Source organism: Microcaecilia unicolor, chromosome 7 (genome assembly GCF_901765095.1).
Source record: "Microcaecilia unicolor chromosome 7, aMicUni1.1, whole genome shotgun sequence".
In the NCBI taxonomy this organism is placed as follows: domain Eukaryota; kingdom Metazoa; phylum Chordata; class Amphibia; order Gymnophiona; family Siphonopidae; genus Microcaecilia; species Microcaecilia unicolor.
Window position 1 is genome coordinate 249,644,240 of NC_044037.1, and position 21,695 is coordinate 249,665,934.

The 21,695-nt window shown below is 40.6% G+C and overlaps 1 protein-coding gene across 1 annotated transcript in view; it reads right to left on the reverse strand.

The window, feature by feature from the left end:
• The window catches only part of GALNT13 (polypeptide N-acetylgalactosaminyltransferase 13), a 408,240-nt gene that overhangs the window by 134,977 nt on the left and 251,568 nt on the right, over positions 1 to 21,695 (reverse strand). The window contains exon 6 of the mRNA XM_030210028.1: positions 6,350 to 6,467. Coding sequence (XP_030065888.1) covers positions 6,350 to 6,467 — 118 coding nt within the window. The remainder of the gene's footprint in view (positions 1 to 6,349; positions 6,468 to 21,695) is intronic.

Sequence of the window (21,695 nt, forward strand, 5' to 3'; positions counted from 1 at the left end):
TTCAGGTTAACATGTTCCAAGTACATCAGAGGCATTATCTACTTTTTCTAACTCTATTAGCTAGAAAATGAGAATTCATATCAATAGATATCCTACAGCTATTATAAAGAACAGCCCGTAAAGCCCAGGATAATGTCTGTTCTCAGCCAAAGTACAAGAGAATAAAATGCTATCTCATTTGAGAAACTTTTGTCAGTTTTTCTAAACTGGAGATAATTCATTTCAAGCAAGATCCAGCTTAATACTACAAGTCAAAAAATATGATGGAATCCTGGACCATGCCTCTCGTTGTGCTGAAGGGGCTTGTGATGCTGCAAAGACGGAGAGAAAGAAATCCAAACAGCAATATCCAGAAATGAGATTAACTATTTAGCCATACTGGGGGGGGGGGGGGGGGGGGGAGGGAAGGAGGAATTCTTTATAAGCAGTGTTTTTTCTGTAGGAAAAAAAGTACCGGTACTTATTATGGGCGGGGGTCACCATCTATGGCTCTGCCCATGTGGTAGCCACACCCCTTATATCATCCATGGTGCATATAAACAGTATCATTGAAAATACTATACCAGTATAGGAGAGAAAAATTAACGTGATTTTTTTTCATTATCAATAATTTCTGTAAGCTGTTACAGCTCCAGTATACCCAGTACAAAATAAGCCAGCAGATGTAAATTCTCAAATTGGACATATTCCAAACACTAAGATGAAAATAAAATTATTTTTTCTACCTTTGTTGTCTGGTGACTGTTTTACTGATCATGTTGGTCCCAGTCTCTGGATTCTGCTGCTCTCTATCTGTTCCCTTAACTCAGTTTCCAGGGCTTCCTTTTCATTTATGTCTTTACTTTCCTCCTTGCTTCTTCATTTCTTGCCCTACATCCATAGGTAAAAGCTGGGTCCTCCGTGGACTTGACTGATATTTTCTCCATCCATGTGCAGTTTTTCTCCTCTTTTCCCTTTCCCTCATCTCATCAGAATGCATCTCCTTCCTCTCTCTTCCCTCTCCTCCATCCATGTCCAGCATTTTTCCTCTTCTCCCTCCATCCATGTCCAGCATTTCTCCTCTCTCCTCCCCTCCATCTATGTTCATCTCACTTCCTCTCTCTTTCCACCCCTCCATCCATGTCCAGCATTGCAACTCTCTCCCCTCCATGTCCAGAATTTCTCCTCTCTCCACTAAATCCATGTGCATCTACTTCCTCTGTCTTACCTCCCCTCCATCCATGTCCAGCATTTCTCCTCTCTCCCTTCCCCTCCATCCGTGTGCAACTCCTTCCTGTCTTTCCTTTCCTCCAACATTTCTCCTCTCTTCCCTGCCCTCCACTCCATCCATGTCCAACATTTCTCCTCTCTCCCCTCCCCTCCATCAATGTGCATCTCCTTCCTGTCTTCCCTCTCCTCCATCCATGTCCAGCATTTCTCTTGCCCTCCCCTCCATCCATCCAGCCATGTCCAGCAACTCTCCTCTCTCCCCTGCCCTCCCATGCCAAGCGATTCTCCTCTGCCCTCCCCTCCCAACCATGTCCAGTGATTCTCCTCTCTCCCATGCCCTCCCCTCCATGTCCACTGAGTCTCCTCTGCCCTCCCCTAACCATCCATGTCCGATTTCTCCTCTCTCCCCTGCCCTCTCCTCCCATCCATGTCCAGCGATTCTTCTCTGCCCTACCCTCCATGTCCAGCGATTCTTCTTTGCCCCCTATCCTCCCCTCCTATCCATGTCCAGTGACTCATCCCAGCCTCCACCTGCCCCCCCCCCCTTTCAGCCCCAGTCGAGTTCCAGTGCCAATCCCAGCCCCACCTGCCCGCCCTCAGCTCCCCAACAGCCCTGCTTTCTGTTCCTGCTGCCCCACGCTTAAATCTTTTATTTTTTGTACCTGAAATTGCAGCGGCAGAGGCAATGAAAGCAGCAGGCTCGCCTCCTCCAGCCTTCCCTTCCTTTTCAGTGTCCCTCCCTCGCGGAAACAGGAAACTACATCAGAGGAAGGTGGGACACTGAGAGGAACGGGAACAAAGGCTAGAGGCGAGCCTGCTGCTTTCACTGCCTTTGCTGCCGGCGCAGCGACTTCTGGTAAAAAAATAAAAGATTTAAACGCGGAGTGGCAGGAACAAAAAGCAGGGCTGTCAGGGAGCTGAGGATGGGCAGGTGAGCCAGTCCTGGGAAAAAAAAGTGCCAGTACGCGTGCTCTGGCACAAAAAAAGCACTGTATATAAGTCACCCAAAGTTAGGCGCTCAGTTTTGCATGTGGATCTTCCATAGTCATTGGCTTAATTGGTAACAAAATTCAATAATTGGCATTGACATGCACTTAATTGGCATTCAGGAATTATGAGCAGATCTGCCCTGTACCCTATTCTATAACATGTATCCCTAATTTTGATATCATGTAACTCCAAAGGGGGAGTGGCCATGGGAGGGGCATGGGTGGGCCAAGGGCATGTCAAGTATGCACCTAACTGCCATTAGTTTGGTGTTAGCATTTATACTGGCCTTTGGCAGGCATAAATGCTCATGGCCAAAATTAGGCGTGAAATGCGAACTAAGCTAGCATTCTGTAAAGGCTGTTCCACACGGAGCAGCCTTTATAGATTAGCTTTGATCATCCCAGCACCTAACTTTGGACAACCTATACAGACTTTCACCAACTGAGCTTCCAAGGGAGAGACGGTCTTTGACCTGCCTCTAAGGACTATTTCTGATAATCAGGGAAAATCTGTGCAGGTCCCAAATGAAGATTCATGGAGGCCTGTAGCTTGGGCGCTCAATCATAAACAACTTCAAACATGGTTGCAGCAGGTCTAGGGCTTCAAACGTTTTGAATTAGAAAATCCCACTATCTGCCCCTTTGTCCCTTCTCAATTCTGACTAAGAACAACTTCTTCAGTAGGCAGGTACATGAATGTGTGTTGTTGAACTCTACATACACTTTTAGCATTGAAACCCAAACTTCCGAAGGTTAAATGCTGTTTTGCCTGTGAAAAAGCCTTTCATTATTTCCCTCTAAATCTGTACATTACAAAAATAGCTCACAATATTATAAATATTAATTTCTCCCCAATTTAACACATTCCCCAGAGTTCCCCATCCTCATGATCCATCACCTGTCTTCTCCAATACAAATATCTCCCAAAGACAGTAATTCTCAACTATGAACTGTGTACCATATGTAATGTGTGCACGTACCATGTACAACCCCTCTTTCACCCTCAGAGCTGCTCACTTATCCCAGGATGACTGAATAGACTAATAGAGTTCTGATTTTAATCCACAAATACTATTACTTCACTTTCATGTCAATGAACAGCCAGATGTGGATTTGTCACACTGGATACATAGGATTTGTAGTTTATCTAAGAGATTAGTGCATTCCCTGATACAAGGAAACTAAGGGGGCCTTTTACTAAGCTGTGGTAAAAAGTGGCTTTAGCACGCCCTTGTGTGGGTGTGACAGAACAGTGAGATTTTTAAACCTGTAAAACTGCCTTAATTCTTGAAGTGTATTTCTCTAGCTCAGCCAGCAGGTGGTGCATGTGTATGCTTAAAGCTGTTACAGAGAAGACCTGCAGTGATGTGGACAATTATTTTTTTTTAACTTGTTGTTCTGGGCTCTGATTGGCCCAGGAGCTCAATTTCATTTGGAATGTACTGGCTTTTGCTCCAGTCTTAGCCAGGGAGAAGAGAGAGAGAGAGAGAGAGAGAGATCTCTTTGCTGAGGCCCTGTGATCAGTTATATTTGATAATCTGTGAGCAGTATATTTCCTGACCTCCTCAGGTACTCTTTAGAAAGTAAACAAATGTTTAGATAGCTTTATAATTGATCCATATTTCAGTTATCTGTTATTGGGGTCCTTTTACTAAGGTGCGCCGGGAAGTGGCCTGTGCTGGTGTTGATGAGTGTATTGGATGCACGCAGGTCCATTTTTCAGCGCACCTGCAAAAAAGGCCTTTTGGGGGGGGGGGGGCAAAAATGGACGTGCGGCAAAATGAAAATTGGGGCACATCCATCTTGCACCTGAGACCTTACCACCATCCATTCACTTAGCGGTAAGGTCTCAGGCGTTAACTGGGCAGTAATTGTCAGTGCACATAGAATGCCAATTACCGCCCGGTTAGCACCATGTGCCGGAAAATAAAATATATATTCCGGTGCGCATAGTGGACGCATGTAAAAAATGAAATTACCGCCCAGGCTACGCAGTAGCCGGTTGGTAGTTCTGAGTTGGCACACGTTGGGCGCACGTAGGTGCCTACACATCTTAGTAAAAGGGCCCCTCTGTTTGCTGATTACACATTTTCTGTTCACTGTTCAAATTGTGACAATAAACCTGTCTAGTTTGTTGACTCTGCTGTCTGGACTGATAAAGAATCCTGATGGTTTGTGTGTTGGGTCTGTGAGTGCTTTCTGGGAAGTGTGGGACCATTGGGAGTGTAGCCCCAGTAACCTAACCTAACAGTAACAGGGGATAATTTGAGAGCAGGAGACTCACCCATAGGTGGTTGTGACCCAGTCGGTGGGAGGAGGGTGCTAGTGTAGAGCACAAGCAGCAGGTGCAGGCCGACCTGAACTGTGCTGAGGATAGACCCTCTAAGTGGCCACGGGGTAACCCTGGGCAGGTGGCTAGGCATTTCAGGACAGTGGGTTTTTCCCACAGCAGTAAAATAGCCGATTTTCCAATTTTTGTATTAATAGTCATGTGCTCATGCTGTCTTAGAGCACGACCATTAAAAGAAACTAATGTGTGAGCACGTAACACCACCTATTTTATAGGCAGTAAGGGCTCATGTGGTAATCCTACGCTAATTAGTTATAATATGGTAATGAAGCCACAGTAATTGATTAGCTCAGGAACGCCCACTCTCCACCCCAGATACGCCTCCTAACAAAAATTTGGAATTTACCACAGGACAGCTGAGCACGCCCCATGGTAAGCCATTTTAAGTTGTAGTACACACGTGCTAACACTTACTGCAACTTAGTAAAAGGGACCGTAAGTCTCAAAATCTGGCTGGATGCATCAGATCAGGTAGCCAGTAAAGACAAGGGAACATCAGTGGAACTGGAATATGGGAGGACAGGAAAGGAGACAGGCATTCAGTGGGGAATCCAGGAAGGCATGGGATACAGGAGAATAAATTATTCTTGCAGTAGCACAGTTGGCTCTTCTATTAAATGAAGTAAAAATTAAAAGAGTAATAGTCAATGGAAAATGTGGAAGGGTATTTTCAATATGACATCTAAATCTGATTTTGGACATTTTGTGAAATACATCCAAAAATCCAGTCACGAACATGACTATTTTCAAATCAGAAAAACATCCAACTTTTTGTTTTGAAAATACCCATTTACTAGAAAATTTTGTGTTCAATGCATCAATCTTTTAGATCCATTAAAAAAAAAGTCCAAGGGAAAAATACACAAAAACAAGCCATTCTTAGTAGACTGGTCACACAAACATCCCAGCAGAGGCACTGCAATTAACTTCAAATAAAATGTCCCAGGTACATATCTCACCGTTACCTCCTTATATTATATGGTGAGCACTCCAAAACCCACCAAAAGCTACTGTACCCAATTGTACACCACTACAACAGCCCTTATGCTTGCAGGTGCCACCTGTATGTAGGTACAGTAGGATTTTAGTGGGTTTTGGATAGCTCACACTTTCTACCACAAGTGTACCTGTTAGAGTGGGATATGGGCCTGGGTCCTCTTCTCCACATCCACTGCATCAACCACTAGGCTAGTCCAGGGACTTGCTTGCTGCTCTAATAGGCCTGTTCATAACATCTGAAGCTGTAATAGAAGCTGATATGTACTGTTTCTTTTACATCTTTGGGGAGTGGGAGGGGGTCAGTTACCACTGGGAAAGTAAGGGGATTATGCCTTAATCTTTACAGTGGTAATTTAGGCACCTTTTGGTCACTTGGGGTTTCTTTACAAAGCCACACTAGCGATTCCTGTGTGACAAATGAGAGGAAGCCCATAGGAATTGAATGGGCTTTCTCTCATTTGCCGCACCGAGAATCGGTAGCGCGGCTTTGTAAAAGAAGCCCTTAGTCATGATTGAAACGGGTCTAGCCAAAAAGTCTTAATTTCATTTTGTTCCATTATTGCAGGGCCACCCATATTCCACCCATAACACACCCTCTTGAAATTTGGACAAAGTATGGAGCAAAACATCTAAAATCGGGGTGCCAAAAATTGCAACTTGGACATCCTGCCACCTATTTTTTTTCTGTTTGGAAAATGAATCTCATGGTGTGCCAGAAAGATAAGAAAAACTATAAACCGCTGTAAATGATCTCTTTATGAAGCGGTATAAAGTTAAATACATAAATAAAAACAGAAATTACCCTAAAAGACATTTCAAGATTTTCTCCACCCCAGATGTCCATTCCTGAATCGTAAGTTCCTATCTCTTCAAAGTAGTTTCTCTCAATAGAAAATAAGCCACCAGCCATAGTAGGGGTTCTGGTTGAGAAAAGAAAAGAAAAAAAAAAGGAAATAAACTGAGGAACTGAGCAAGTAATACTGAAGCATTAGCATCCTTATAGTTTGATCACATAAAAATAACCCAGCAATGAAATAATATATAAATACAGGCAAAGGGGGTTTGGATTTTAGGACATCACTTTAGGTTCCATATTTGTCCTGCAGAAAACTATAGACTCTGCCAGGCTGATCCCTAATAGTGGAAAATCAAAATGCAGTGCATAACCTTTCAAGGCACACACCGCTCCCTTCTTCAGAAAGTCCCTTGACATCTTAAGAAGGGAACTACTTGAACCCAAACATCAAGATTTACAACACTGCTTTTTTGTAGACACAGTAAAAGGTATCACAGCCTACAATGATTCCAGATTTAGGGGCTCTTTTACCAAACTGTGATAAAAAGTGGCCTTTGCATGCACTTATGTTAGTCTTTCCCATGCACTAAGGCCATTTTTGCCGCAGGGGTAAAACGGCTGAATTTGAGATTTTTCCATTAATGGCCATGCACTAATTTTCCTGCTATTAGCGCGTGAGACCCTACCACCACCTACTTTGTAGGCAGTGGGGACTCATGTCCTAAACCTGTGATAATAGGTTAACATGCAGCAATTCTGACGCGCTAATTGATTTGCATAGACTCACCCATTCTCTGCCCCCAGACATGCCCCCTCTGTGAAAAAATATTTTAGTGCAAGCTTTGCACACGCACATGCAAACATTACCGTGAGACACCTCAGCACATCCCACAGTACATCATTTTAAGCTACGGTAAGTATCTATTAGTTCTTACCACAGCTTTGTAAAAGACATGCAAACATTCATAAAATAGCTTTGGTGAACAATTTCAATCAGCCTGGAATTTTTTCAAAACTTCAAAATTTGCCTGATGGACCTTATTTATTTAAAAAAAAACTACAAAATGGATCAGAAAATTCCACTTTGAGGACGTAATTCTACACAGTGGGCGCCAACATTTAGACACCAAGTATGCGCATAAATGACTAGAATTCTGGAACATATATGCATATGTCTACACATGCAAATGCCAATATTCTAGCTACACACTATTCTATGGAAAGGCACCTAAATGCAATGGTAGGTTTGCACATGGGCAGAGTCTGGGTGGAGCATGGACAGGGTGAATAATTAAACTATAGAAACTATAAGAACATAAGAATAGAAGCATTGCCAAACTGGGACAGACCAAAGGTCCATCAAGCCCAGTATCCTGTTTCCAACAGTGGCCAATCCAGATCACAAGTACCTGGCAAGATACCAGAACAGTAAAACAGATTTCATTCTGTTTATCCTAGAAAAAAAGCACTGGATTTCCCCCCCCCCCCCATCATTCCTAATAACAGCTTATGGACTTTTCTTTTAGGAAATTCTCCAAACCTTTTTTTCACGCATGCATTAGTAATTTAGGCCTGAGCATTTACACCAACAATATGGCTTATGTAAGCACTTTTGCTTATATTATAGGCATGTATTTTACAATGCTAGTATTGTATAAAGGAAAGTAGGCACCTAATTTCCTTTATAGAATATGTACCTTACAGATGTCCTCTAGGCGCACTGTCTAATGAGAGACCAATGTACTCCTATATTGTCCATACTCTCAATTCCTATCCATCCCTCTCCCTTTCACCTCCTTGTTTCCCTCAACTATTCTACCCTATTCTCTAATTAGTTCCTAACTTCTCTGTTGTTGCTTTTCTGTCCTTTTTTAAATTGAAGTTCCTTACCTATTCTATGTTTAGATTGTACACTGCTTTATTTATTTGGATTAACCGCCTTTAAGAAGAGATTCACCCAAGGTGATGTACAGAAGGTACAGTTTAACATCAAACTTACAATTTTGTTAAAGTATAACAATAGAAAATTGTACAAGTATGAACAGCAAATTGAATCCTAATTATAGGATTACCATGAAACAGGATCAAAAATATACATATTTAACAGCATAGTAAGTTGTTCTGCTTTGTCAGTGTAATACCCTATGATATGGGTATTACTAGAACAGTAGTGATAGATTTTTCCAGAGGCCCTGGGGAGGAGGGAGGTCCCTGCCAGTGGGCTTTAGAGAGAGAGAGAGAGGGAGTGAGAGAGAGAGAGGGAGGGAGAGAGAGAGAGAGAGAGAGAGAGTTGGAGGTCTGCCCAGAGGAGGAGTTGGCAGAGATGTTACAGAGATAAAGTGGTTCCCTGTGGTGAATGATAGCAGGGGTGGAGTTGGATAATAATAAAGGGGATTGAGGTGAGGTACACAAGGCCTTTGTTTGCCTGTACCCCCATCAGGATCCTTGGGAGCACTAGGGGATCCTGGAGTAAAAGAAATAAATGCAGGTTAAGTAAAGGAGTAGTTGATGCCCCTCTAAGTGGCAACTGTGAAGGAGATACAGCTGCAGGTGGATAAGGGGAATCCAGCCTGGAAGCAGGATCCAGAGCAGGGGAGCCTGTTCAAGGCTGGGGTGCAGCCAGTGGTACGCTGGAGCTGGCTCGCACTGGCTTTCCGGAGCTGGTTGATAAATTTGGCGCAATTTTGCGAGCCAGTTGTTATTCTCCTTATCAGCGCTTGCAGCTGCCTTAAGCTTCCATTCACTGTTTTCATATTTTAAACATCTGTCGCTTACCACATGATTTTTACATGGTTTCATTTTTTTTAATGGTTCAGCAGCATGTCATCCGCTTTGTAGCACAAAACATTTTAGGAAGCTTTTTAACTCACACATAACATGATGCATATTAATTACATGTTCATTTTGCCTCCAATGAGCAACCTGCATGTCATTCTACAACCTATGCTCATGGTGACTGTTTAAAAGAGGCGTAATGCGTAATGCGCATGAGTGAATTTGAGCTTTTCTGGCGCGTTTTCTTGGCACCCTACACTCTATATTAGGTATCTATTCTGTCTTCAGGTTAGACAATAGTTTATGTTTCATATGCTTACTTATTCATCATTTTCCCTCTATTTGTTTCTTGCAGGGTTCTTTTCCTGCTATCTCACTTTGCTGATTAAGCCTGAATCATCTTTTCCTGAACAAATATGGATTCTGCAGCTTGAGGCTTAAATACAACAGAAACCAGCTTTCTTCAAGGAAAACTACTTCTTGGCATAGCTGTGCTGGTGACTTCATCCCAGGACATGTTGTTTATTTCAACCTAGCCTTCAGTTTATCTCCTGAGAAGATGCGGAGGAGCGGTTTTCACAGAGACAGAGTTTACAGTACAGTTGTGAACCATGGAGTGGAGTTTGTTACCCTCAGGCTTGTGTCTGCTAAGAGATTCTTGCTGGGAGCTCACAAAGCCCCTCATTGTCATTACTGTGAACAATCTGCTGGACAGAGGAACACGGTTGGTGATTGGTCCATGTGTGTCACCTGACCCAGGGGAATGCCAATGCTAGGCATGAGAGAGAAAGAGAAGAGAAGAAGATTGCATGTGTACAGATCTCTCTCAAGAGGAGATAGAGCCTAATTTGCCTATACAACTGTAAAATGTATCTGTGCAGAGCACTGCACCAGGTCAAATTCAGCTGCAGCTTTGTGGCTTCACCAAAGACTGCATAACCAGCTGCACAGAGCAGGGACCTTGGACTATTCCTGATCTACAGGGACTCACAGGTATTCTGCTGGAGCCTAGAACAGGAACCAATTCTTCACATCACCTGAAAAGTCTGGGACCTACAGACCGCAAGGGTGAGAAGTAGCAATTTTCCTCTTATGCTTCAGGGTGTGGTTAGTTTGGTTTGGCCTGTGACTCATTGGTGTGTACACTTACATATAATAATAATAATTATATATATATATATATATATATATATATATATATATATATATATATATATATATATATATATATATATTAATTTTAACATTATTCTTTTCATTAGTGAAATAGCCTGACAAGAGCCTAAGGGTCACATTAGGTACTCTCATATCCTTAGTGAGTTCAGAATAATTGTTGTGAGTGATTATCTGATATAGCAGTACCTACAGTATCATAAAGCAAACTTTCTCAAATTTTCACTCCAAGGAGCAATGTTGGCGCTGCTTTCGATACATATCTTTTAATGGATTAATGCAATGTTGTGGTTCCTAGTGACAGTTGAGTATTGTTTTACAAACCTTTTCCTTTTTACATATTCAGACATTTATATATTTTTTTCTGAGACTTCTGGCAACCAAGCAGTGCAATACATGCGCTGTGTCATGTATATAATTTATTATTATTTATTTATTTATTTGTAACACCCCGCGCTTTCCCACTTATTAGCAGGTTCAATGCGGCTTACATAGTATAACAGGTTTACAAAGTAACATAGAATGGATAACAACTGTAATATAGTGTATAAAGAGGTGGACAATTAGATGTGGGTAAGTAAGATGGGTAAGGGAGGAGGGTGGTAGAGGTGGGGAGTGGGAGGAGGGTGTGCATTGGGACAGTGTGTTGTTAATTAAAAAAGAATGTATAGTGAGGGTTGGAAGAGGGATGAATTTAGAAAGGGATTAAGTAGGGAAGCATATTCCAGGTTCTGTCTTATAGTCTGATCCGGGTAGCACAGGTGGACTCCTAATTTAAGTCAGGTCATTTGTATAGGCTTGCTTGAAGAGGTAAGTTTTTAGCAGCTTTCGGAAGGGTAAGTGGTCATTAACTATTCAAATAGATCTTGGTAAGGCGTTCCAGAGTTTGCTGCCTATGACGCAACACTAATGTTTATCTGTTTTGGTTTTGATGCATTTATATTTTAAAATGAGCAGTGGCAATGTTAGCACTGCCACTGTCTTATGTAAGTATTGCTTCAATATAACGAAGTGGCAATTTATCTCCCTTTTGGTTTGTTTTCATGGAGCATCGATACACACATACTTTAATGCGGCATTGCCTATACTTAATAATAGCTTAGCGTAGTCTTGGTAACACTTTTTCTGGTTTCCATCATGATTTTTAAAAATGTGTTTTTGTTGTTGTACCTTTTACTCAACATGAACAGTGCAGGGCCAGCGTTATGTTTTTGTATTCTTGCTGCAGGTTCACTATGATATCACGTTTTTTATTGGTTTTAAGACAGCAACATAGGACAAATTTATTTCCTTTTCTGGCACCTTTCAGTTTACATACTTTTTGCAACTATGTGGATCATCGTGACAAGCTTTTAAAGAATATTGTGATGGTTTCCTTCTGGATGCTTATATACATTTCTTTCAATATGTTTGTTTGGTTGTTCTCTTATCTACTTAGATAACATATGAACTATTAGTGCAGTTGAACAGTGGGCAGGCATTAAGCTCAAGATGACAAATAAGTTGTTTTATTATATAATTTGTTCTATGCTTAACTGTGGGAATATTACAGATTTGTTGGTTTTAACCTTATGTTCATTTTTATTTTCTGTAAGTACGGTATATGCACTGCGATGATTATATTGGCCACAACTCAAGTTTTGAGTGTTTGCTTGATTCGTAAGCTATAAGATTTATTTTTTTCACTACACTATGTTGTGGGTGTACTATTTGCTTTTGTGTTTGGCATATTTTGTGTTTTTTTTTTAACACATGTCGATCACTTTAGCCAAATGAATTGTTACACCACATTTGGGCATATATTTGTTACCATCAGCTTCCCATTGGATTCCCAAATCAAAGTCAAAACTTCAGAAAATGTTTTAAATATTTTCAGTCAAAGTATGATCCCTAGGTTACACTGTTGTACTTTTATGCATTGTTTATAAGTTATTTAATATATTGTTTAATGTAGTTTTTGTTTATATTTTACACTGACCCCTGAGCAGTGGTGTGCTGGAGGCTTGGGAGAGCTGTTTGTTAAGTTTTTAAGAAATTTGGAAGCCAGTTGTTAAAGTAGGCCCCCCATGGCTACTTTAACAACCAGCTCCCAAAATGTGGGCTCCGGCCTCCTCCTGAAGTCTCTTATCTTGCTGGCGGGGATGCTGAGCGCTGCTACAGACTCCATTGTTCCACTCTTTAAGGCACATTTGTGCTTCTTTTTGCTGTTCTGGTTGTGAACTTTTGGACCCTTTTTTTCTGTTACTTTTTTTTCCCAAGTACTGTCAGATAGGAAGGTGGAATTTCCTTAAGAGGATCCAAGCTCCATCTACTTAAACTGAGAAGGAGCTAGTGACTGAAATGCAGCAGCTCTGATCTGAACATCAGCCTAATGAAGACAATCAACATTTAAAGTCATGTGCATAGAGCTGAGAGAGGTGAAAAAAGTTAAGGGAAGGAAGAAGAGAGAGACACAGTGTGACAGGAGAGTCCTGGTTCTGTCCCACCTCAGAATAAGATTCAGTACTGTGAGAAGAGAGTTCTGGGTGGTTCTGTCCAGACTCAGAATAAGGAAGCTCAGAATTAGACTAAACTTCATGTGCAAATGGTTTGTGTTTAAATTCCGCTATAAGTTGGTGATCCTTTACCAAAACAGTGAAGCTTCGTCGGTACAGATGTTGGGGATAGAACTAAAAGACTGACAGTGGATTTTGCAAAATATCAAGTGACGTTGGAGTTGTAGGTGTACTGTAAACTGAAAAAGAAGGTAAGTATTTTAGCTTAAAATTTTATGCAAAGAAGTCATTATCAGTAACAGCAATTTTAGGTTAACCATTAACTAGAATCATACATTTTACTAATGTAACAAATTATTTTCAATTTGCAATCCCTAAAATGTTAAAATGACAAAGAGGCATATTTTCAAAGCACTTTGGGAGGCTAAGTTCCATAGGTTTCTATGGAACTTTGGGAGGCTAAGTGCTTTGAAAATGAGCCTCAAAGTGATCTATTACATTTTTTAAAAGTGAAGAACATGAAGTCAGATACAGAAAATGATGGGAACAAAAATCATTGTAGAGAGAACTCAGCAGAACCAAATTTCAAATCCGTTGAATGGCCAATCAGTGTAGAAAATCCATCATGTTCATCAAAAGAAAAAATAGATAATCTTGCATTTCCAGATTGCTGGACAGATAAACAATTATTTATGTTTACAGAACAGTACAAACGGCTTGAAATAAAAAAAAAAGGTAAATTTGGATGTTTAAGGATTGTTCAAAAGTTCAGCATTTAGGAGTGTCGGCAGGAAAGCATGTCAATGTCTCCAAGCAGGGCCGCCGAGAGAATAGGCCGGGCCCGGGGCAAGGCCACCCCGCCTCCACCCCCCCCCCCGCCGCTGCCGCCCCCTGTTGCTCCCCCACCGCTGCCACCCCGTCGCTCCCCCCGCCGCTGCAGTCCGCGGTCTCACCTGCCTGCCTCCACGGCTCCAGGCCCCCTACATTCATGACGGCAGTCGCAGATTGCCTCTCTTCTGGTCTTCCTTCCCTGTGTCCCACCCTCGTCTGATGTAGTTTCCAGTTTCCGTGAGGGCGGGACACAGGGAGGGAAGGTCCGAAGGGAGGCGATCTGTGACTGCCGCTTCGAATGCAGGGGGCCCGGAGCCGAGGAGGCAGGCAGGTAAGACCGGGAACTGCAGCGCCGGTGGCCTGACCCCGGTGCCGGGCCCCCCTTGGATGCCCAGGCCCAGGGAATTTTGTCCCCTCTGCCCCCCCCTCTCGGCGGCCCTGTCTCCAAGGAATGGAGTGTATATTTAGGGCCCTGTTTACTAAGCTGTAGCTGCGCAAATTTGTTAGCGCATGCTAACATTAGAGACACCCATAGGAATATAATGGGTGTCTCTAATTTTAGCGCAAGCTAAAAGGTTAGTGCGCCTACAGTGCAGCTTAGTAAACAGGGCTCTTTATAACTCCAAATGGCAGTAATAAAACTACTAGGCAAGCTTCTATATGGAAATAAATTAAGGAACACGATGTTTCTAAATATCATTATAATTCAAAGTTTGTTAAAAGAATCAGCTAAGGACTCAATTTCCAGTTTAGTGCATAAACTAAATAATACAAATCTTGAGGCTACTGTAAAAGTTTTCAATACTATTTACAGTATAGTAAACCATAATAGACCTTTGTCTGATATTGAGGGGGCAATAGAATTACAAGAGATAAATGAAGTTGATGGAGGCAACTGTTTGCATACACGGTACAGTGCAACAAGAATAGCAGAACATATTGCAAATGAAATTAAGATGGAAATATTTAAGATTATTATAGAAGAAAATGCCAAAATTTGTATCATAATTGATGAGGCATCTTCATTTTCAAAGAAAAGCACCCTAGTGATTTATCTCCAATGTGCAACTCAATTTGCCCCTGCACCTGTAATGTTATTTGATGATTTAAAAGAACTGGCATCAACCACAGCAGAGATTATTTTCAACACATTATTGTCTACATTAAACGATTATGGCTTTGATAATGAATATTTGAAAGCAAATTTAATTGCATTTTTTTCTGATGGTGCTAATACAATGCTGGGAAGAAAATTTGGAGTAGCTGCAAAGTTGTTAGCAAAGTTTCCTAAAATCATCATTTGGCACTGTTTGAATCATCGATTGCATCACTTGATGAGCCAATATCTGAAATAAAGCAAGTAAATTTTATCACCAATCTAATAAAAATCAAACTGAGCTAGAAACTATAACTAAAGAACTTGAAACTGAAATTATTAAAATTGGTCAAGTACTAGGGCCAAGATGGGCAGCACGTAGTTTACAAGCTGCTACTGCTATGTGGCATGCTTATCCTGCATTATCCCCCGGATTCTATATAATGCACTTAGATTGAGGTGCCGAAATTGGCGCAGATTCTATAACATCACGTGTAACATAATTGGCTTAACAAGCTAATGAGCGCTGATAACAGCACTTAACAAGCACTAATGAGCACTAATTGGCACTGATTAGAATTCAGGCACACAACTCACTAAGCATATTGTGTAACACCGTGCACTGAACTTCTAACGTAAAGGTAAAAGGGGGTGTGGTTATGGGCGGTAAAATGGGCTTTTCATGGGCACGCCAAAATTTAGGCACCTGGTTACAGAATATGGTCCAGTGCACCTAAATCTATGCACTGAGATTTACACCAGGTTTTCGTTGGTGTAAATGGATGCAAGCAGATATCGGCACTGACATATCAACTAAGCATATTCTATAATCAGTGCCTAAATCTAGGTTTCAGCACTGATTTTTTTTAGGTGCCATATATAGAATCTCCTCCTATATGTGCATTTTTCCAATTCTTCTGTTTATTCTGGTTTGGCAAAGAGGTTGGCTAACGTTAATTTCTTGCAACTCCATGCTTTAATGATTAACATTCTTGAGGAATTTCCATTACTTTCAACTGCATTGCAGACAAGATTAACTAACATCCAGAAAGCACACAAATTGATCAAACGTACCATAAGAGCTTTAGAAAATTTAAGGACTGGTACTGGAAACCATGAATCTCAAGTTGAGGATTTGATTAAGTCAGATAAGTTTAAAGATATTCCATTTACTAAAAGTAGTAAATTCATTGCTCTTCCAAGGAATGTGTTATTAGAAAATGTAATTCAACACATGAACTTGTGTATTTTACCAGAGAGAAACAATGATGAAAACATTGTTAATATTGATAGTTTTGATATACTAGAACCATCTACTTGTCCTTATGAAGAACTAACTGCACCATAGATAGCTGGTGAAGAGACATGTGGAGGGGCATAATCGAATGCAAACGCCTATCTCCATGGGTGTTGAAGCTGAAAGAGGTTTCAGTTTAATGAATGTAGTTTGTACAAGGGTGAGAAAGTCTGACAGTAAATCATATATTTATTTATTCATGACATTTATACCCCACATTTGCATGAAATAGACTCAAATTCAATGTGGTTTACAAACAAACAATAAGTCAATACAAAATAATAATGTACAGAATATAACACAAATTACAATAACTTGAATAAGGAAATTAATATATGTTCAGAAAGTAACCAGCAGCAATTTACACTATCTCAAGGACAAACAAATAATTAAGAGTGGATAGGTGAGAGCATAATTAGGCAGGACTAGATTGGGAGGGGGGGGGGGGGGTAGAAGAAATGAGATTAGAAAAAGGACGTGGGTAAAGTTCAGATTGAGTTCTTTGTATTCAGAAAGGCCAGATTGAAAAAAATTTGTTTTTAGAAGACTTCTGAAAGTTAGGTAATCATTTGTAAACTTGATTTATTTAGGAAGAGAATTTAAAATTCTGGTGCCCTGATAGGAGAAATTAGCAGAGAAAATTGTTTTATATCACATTCTTACAGATAGGGAAATGTAAGACAAGCTATTCTCTAGAAGAAGAAACAGCATTATGAGGGGGTAATTCAATAAGATTATTCATATATGATGGGGCTTGACCAAACGGAATTTGGTGAATGAAAACACATAGGGGCCCTTTTACTAATCCGCATAGGTGCCTATGAGTGTCCAACACATGTCAATTTGGAGTTACCACCTGGCTACCACGTGGCCCAGGCAGTAATTTTGTTTTGTACGCGTGTCTGCCATACGTGCTGGAAAATAATTTTTATTTTCCTGAACGTGACGGAAACCTGGCAGTAATCGTCATTCTATGTGTGTAGACAATTACCGCACGGTCACTGTGTGAGACTTTACCGCTAGGTCAATGGGTGACGGTAAGGTCTAAGGCCCAAAATGGACGCGTGCAAATTTTTATTTTGCTGCATGTCCATTTTTGGCTTTAAAAAAGGCCTTTTTTTTGCAGGTGTGCTGAAAAATGGACCTGTGTGCGTCCAATACACGCGTCTACACCAGCGCAGGCCACTTTTCAGTGCACCTTAGTAAAAGGACCCCATAATTTGAATGATATTCTATCTTTTATTGGTAACCAATGTAGCACATATAAAAGAGTGGCTTTGGCGAAGTGAGGAGATCTACATATAAGATGAGCAGCAGTATTTTGAGCTGTTTGTAATTTTTTGAGAAGACCACCTTTGAGTCCAGCATAGATGGAATTGCAATAGTCGAATTTGGTGAGGACAAGGGATTGAACCAAAGTACAAAAGACAGATTTAGAGAAAAATGGCCTAATCTCTTTAGTCTCCAAAGTGAGTGAAAGACACTCGAAGTCAACTTAGAGACTTGGTTTTCAAGGGTGAGGAAACGATCTATTGTGACTCCCAAGTTTTTCCTTGATGACTCAAGGGAATGAGTTTTCGTTCTTAGTAGTAAAGTGACTAAGATTCATAGGATGGTGAGGGTTAATTATGATTAGGATCTTAGTTTTATCTGTGTTAAGTTTTAGTTTGAAATTAGAAGCACACAATTCCACCATAAGTTTTATCCCTAGACTAATCATGTATAATCTAATCAACAACCGTTGCAAATTATTTCAATCTTTATTATATCTTTAATACATATTTAATATAGACTAATCATGTGAGTTATGTCAAGTAATTCCTTAGAGAATGGGTTATAAATGGTGACATCTTCAGCATATATGTATGTCAAAAGACCATGTTTTTCTAAAACACATATCACATTTAATGTCAATATAGTTATTGGGAAAAGAGCAGAATGGGCTGCAACTCCATTTGTTAAATCTTGGATGAATAGAAAAAAAAAAGGTTGGATACAGATACACGAGCGCAGAAAAAATCAGCCAAAGCATTCTGTGCAAATCAATTGGCCAAATGGAATTTATAGTAAAGAATATTTATTGTATGTTATTATTTGTAAACTGGCTGATACACATCATTTGTACCAATATAATGTATATTAAAGTTACATAAAGTTTTTTGGTTTTGTCAAGCTCCACCAACCAAATAGACTACCACCACTCCCTGCTGCTTGTTTCCGGCTCTGAGCAGCAAGCCGGGAATTCTTGTGCATGCTTTGAGAATGCACAAGAAGTCCCAACATGCTGCTCAGAGCCAGAGACAAGGAGTGGGGAAGTGGGGAGTGGCAGCAATTCATTTATTAGGTTGAGGGGCTCAGCATCCCTGCCAGCAAAGGAATGCCTAGTGCGCTTGGATGGGGGTGACAGGAATGTGTTGCCCCCCCCCCCCAGTCCCCTCCTTCAAAATTGCAAGGCTAGCTACACCCAGAGAGCGAGCCTGTTGTTAAAAATGTACTAGCACACCACTGGGTGCAGCCGCGCAAGGTGCATCGCAAGAAGAAGTACAGTTTAAACGGTTTGTACCTGAAGGAGTTGGATTGATATCAGGAGTAACCAGAACAGCCTTGGATTTATTGCTGGCACAACAGGAAGGGTAAAGGACAAGAGATTATGCAAATATATACAGTGTTCACATACTTAACGAGTGAAGTGAGATGACAGATTATTCGCTGATGGGCTCCGGTGTACAATATCTTAAGAGTTCTGAAGTGTTTGACTGCTGGTTGCAGAAGTTCTAGTAAAGCCATTTTACATTAAATAAAACTCCAGGAGTAAGGAATGGATTCCTTGCGTGAAGAGAAGGTGATTGCTTCTGAACTGAGAGAAATACCCCTATGGAGTCTCTCTAAAACTCCCAACACCCTGGATCTCTATTCAGGACCATTAACCTACTCCCAAGCTCAAATGAAGTTGAATTGGAACTGGAGTGAGGTGTGTGTGAGCCTTGTGAAAGGGGGTTGGAAAAGGATGTTTTGTTGATGACCCGGGTCAGACGGGGTGGAAGGAGCTCTGAGACTGAGCTGGTTGGTGAGACCTGGGTGACATCAGTTTTTGCAGTATAGCAAGTTTTAATAAACTATAAATTATAACTGTCATAGAACTGTTTTGTATACCATTTAAAAATCTGAGGTGGATTAGGTCAGAACAGCAACTCCGTTTCAAATGTTCCGGGAGTCTAAATTTTTAAAAAATCACTTTGAAATTTCTCTAAATTGCTTCAGCTTCTCAGATAAAAGGGAACTGAAATCTTGCTGACTTGTATTTGAATTTCAATATTAGAAAAAAAAGGGGAATTCAAACTCCTAATGTCAAATCCTATTCAAAATATCATTTCAATCTGATATACCATGTGCTGGATTTCCCATTATTGCCATTACAGAATACTAGCCAAGCCCACATTTATGTGCCAAACTTTAGACACATAAACTTGAAGAAGCGTATTGCGAAACCTGGCCACGTCGGTGGAGGTTCTCCTGCGGTTAAGGTTGCCGCCACACTAAGACAAGTCGGACTAAAAGCATATAGCTCACTTTTATAAAATGGACTATTATGGAATATAAATATGAATATGTAAAATTAAGAAAAGCAAAGAAAAATTTAGAAAAGGGAGATCTTATGAGGATTCGCACCACAACCATTTTCTTTGAAATGAAAGAACAAAATTGTTCATATGAGTTGTGCTGCGGTTAGATCTGATGATCCCCAAATAAAATAACTATACTGTTTATTCTATTGCAATCATAAGATATCTGCTTTATATAAAAAAAAGCTTGAATGTTTGGGACATTGAAATAAGTTATACAGTTGTTAGTCCCCACATTGGCTGTTTTGGTGGGTTGCAATTTGAATAAAACTTTAAGCGTGAGCACTTACGCCAACAAATGGCTGGTGTAAATGCTCTCAGATGTCAGCAGTTAGCCGCGTTAATGTAATTATTGTATAATCTGCATGTGTAACTGTTTGACATGCCCCTGACCTACCCAGGCCCCTTTCAGCTCCATGCCCCTTATAATGGCATGCTCTGGAATTTGAGCTGGCAACCTATAGAATCCTGGCTATGGGCAGTTATGCACATAACTGCCAAATAGTGCTAATTAGCATCAATTAACATCAATTATAACCAATTAGTTGTTAATGCCAATTAGCATCTCATTATTAAATTACGTTAAGCCAACAACTGTCCTTATTCTATAAATTTTGCGTGCAAATTTTTAAGCTAGTCACAAATTTGGGGGAACAATTTTATAGAATAAGGGGGAATCAGTTCATTAGTATGCCTTGAAAAATGTATTTCATGGTAAATAGATTTAATTCATATTAACCCACAAACAACATGTTGTAAATTAGTGTCCATTAAGTAAATTTTACAAATTGAATGACTAAAGCAAACTGAAAAAAAGTACAAAATCAGGATGAAAACTGCACGTTAATTGCGATTAATGCATCAATTAATCATGATTTAAAAATGTAATTGTGATTAATAATAATAAATCATGTATTGCCCACCTTCTGCCTCCCTCCCACACCTCCCTTCACTGTGTATGGTCCGCATCACTCCCTCTCCTGCTGGACCTGCTTGCGGCTCTCTCTCAGGTCCCCACCCCCAAGTATAGCTTTTGAAATGCAAACAAGTTCTCGGCCCTACCCTGGTGCCCCTCACTTAGCTAATATTTACTTTTTTCTCATTCTTTTCTACTCTCACCTTTTGGAGTTCTTCAATGTATTCTGTTGAAGCCATTCCAGCCTTTTACGGGTGACACCGGTGACCCGACCCTCTCTCTCAAGGCTCTGCACATTAGAGAGACTGGTAATCTTATTTACTGCCCACTGTGATTTTATTGGGTTGGTGGAGACATGGTTTCTCCCAGGAGAGGAATGTTATCTATACTGCTCTTTCCCACCAGGCTATTCTGTACACTCTTCTACCAGACAATGTAGATGAGGTGGTGGCCTTGCCATTGCTTTCCCAGTTTCTTGGATGGTGAAGGAATACCCTACATCGCAGTTTCCCTACTCTGAAATTCTTCTGGAGGAAGTGTCTGTTATACCACCTCTCTACTTACTCCTTTTTCACTGTCCACTTTCTCTTTCACCATCAGACTAGGATTTACTTTAGCAATCTTTAGCTGATGCTGTTACCATATTTCCTAACCTTATTATATTAGATGACTTCAATATACATGTAGATACCCCAACCTCATCCTGCTTTTTATCTCTCCATGCTTTCTACCTTTGGTCTTGAACAACATTTTCATTTTCCTACACACATCGCAGGCCATACCTTAGACTTAGTCATTTCCAATATTCCACATATCTATTTTTCTACTTTTTATGCTATTCCTGTGTCATGGTCAGACTATTATCTGATATGTTTCTCATTTACTGCTCTTTCTGTTCATTCAGCCCCAACATATTGGTCTAGAAACTTGCCACAACTGACCCTGCTCTTCTGTTTCCCTTTTTAGATCTTCTTCCCTCTGACTTTTCCACCTTCTCATTGGAGGACCAAGAGACCTATAGAATTCTCTGCTGAGATCAAAATTAGATGCTATATCTCCACTTTTGTTTTTATAACTGACTTCCATGCTAAACATAAACCCTGGTATCATCATGGCAAGAACCTTCTTAAGCGTCAAGTTAGATGT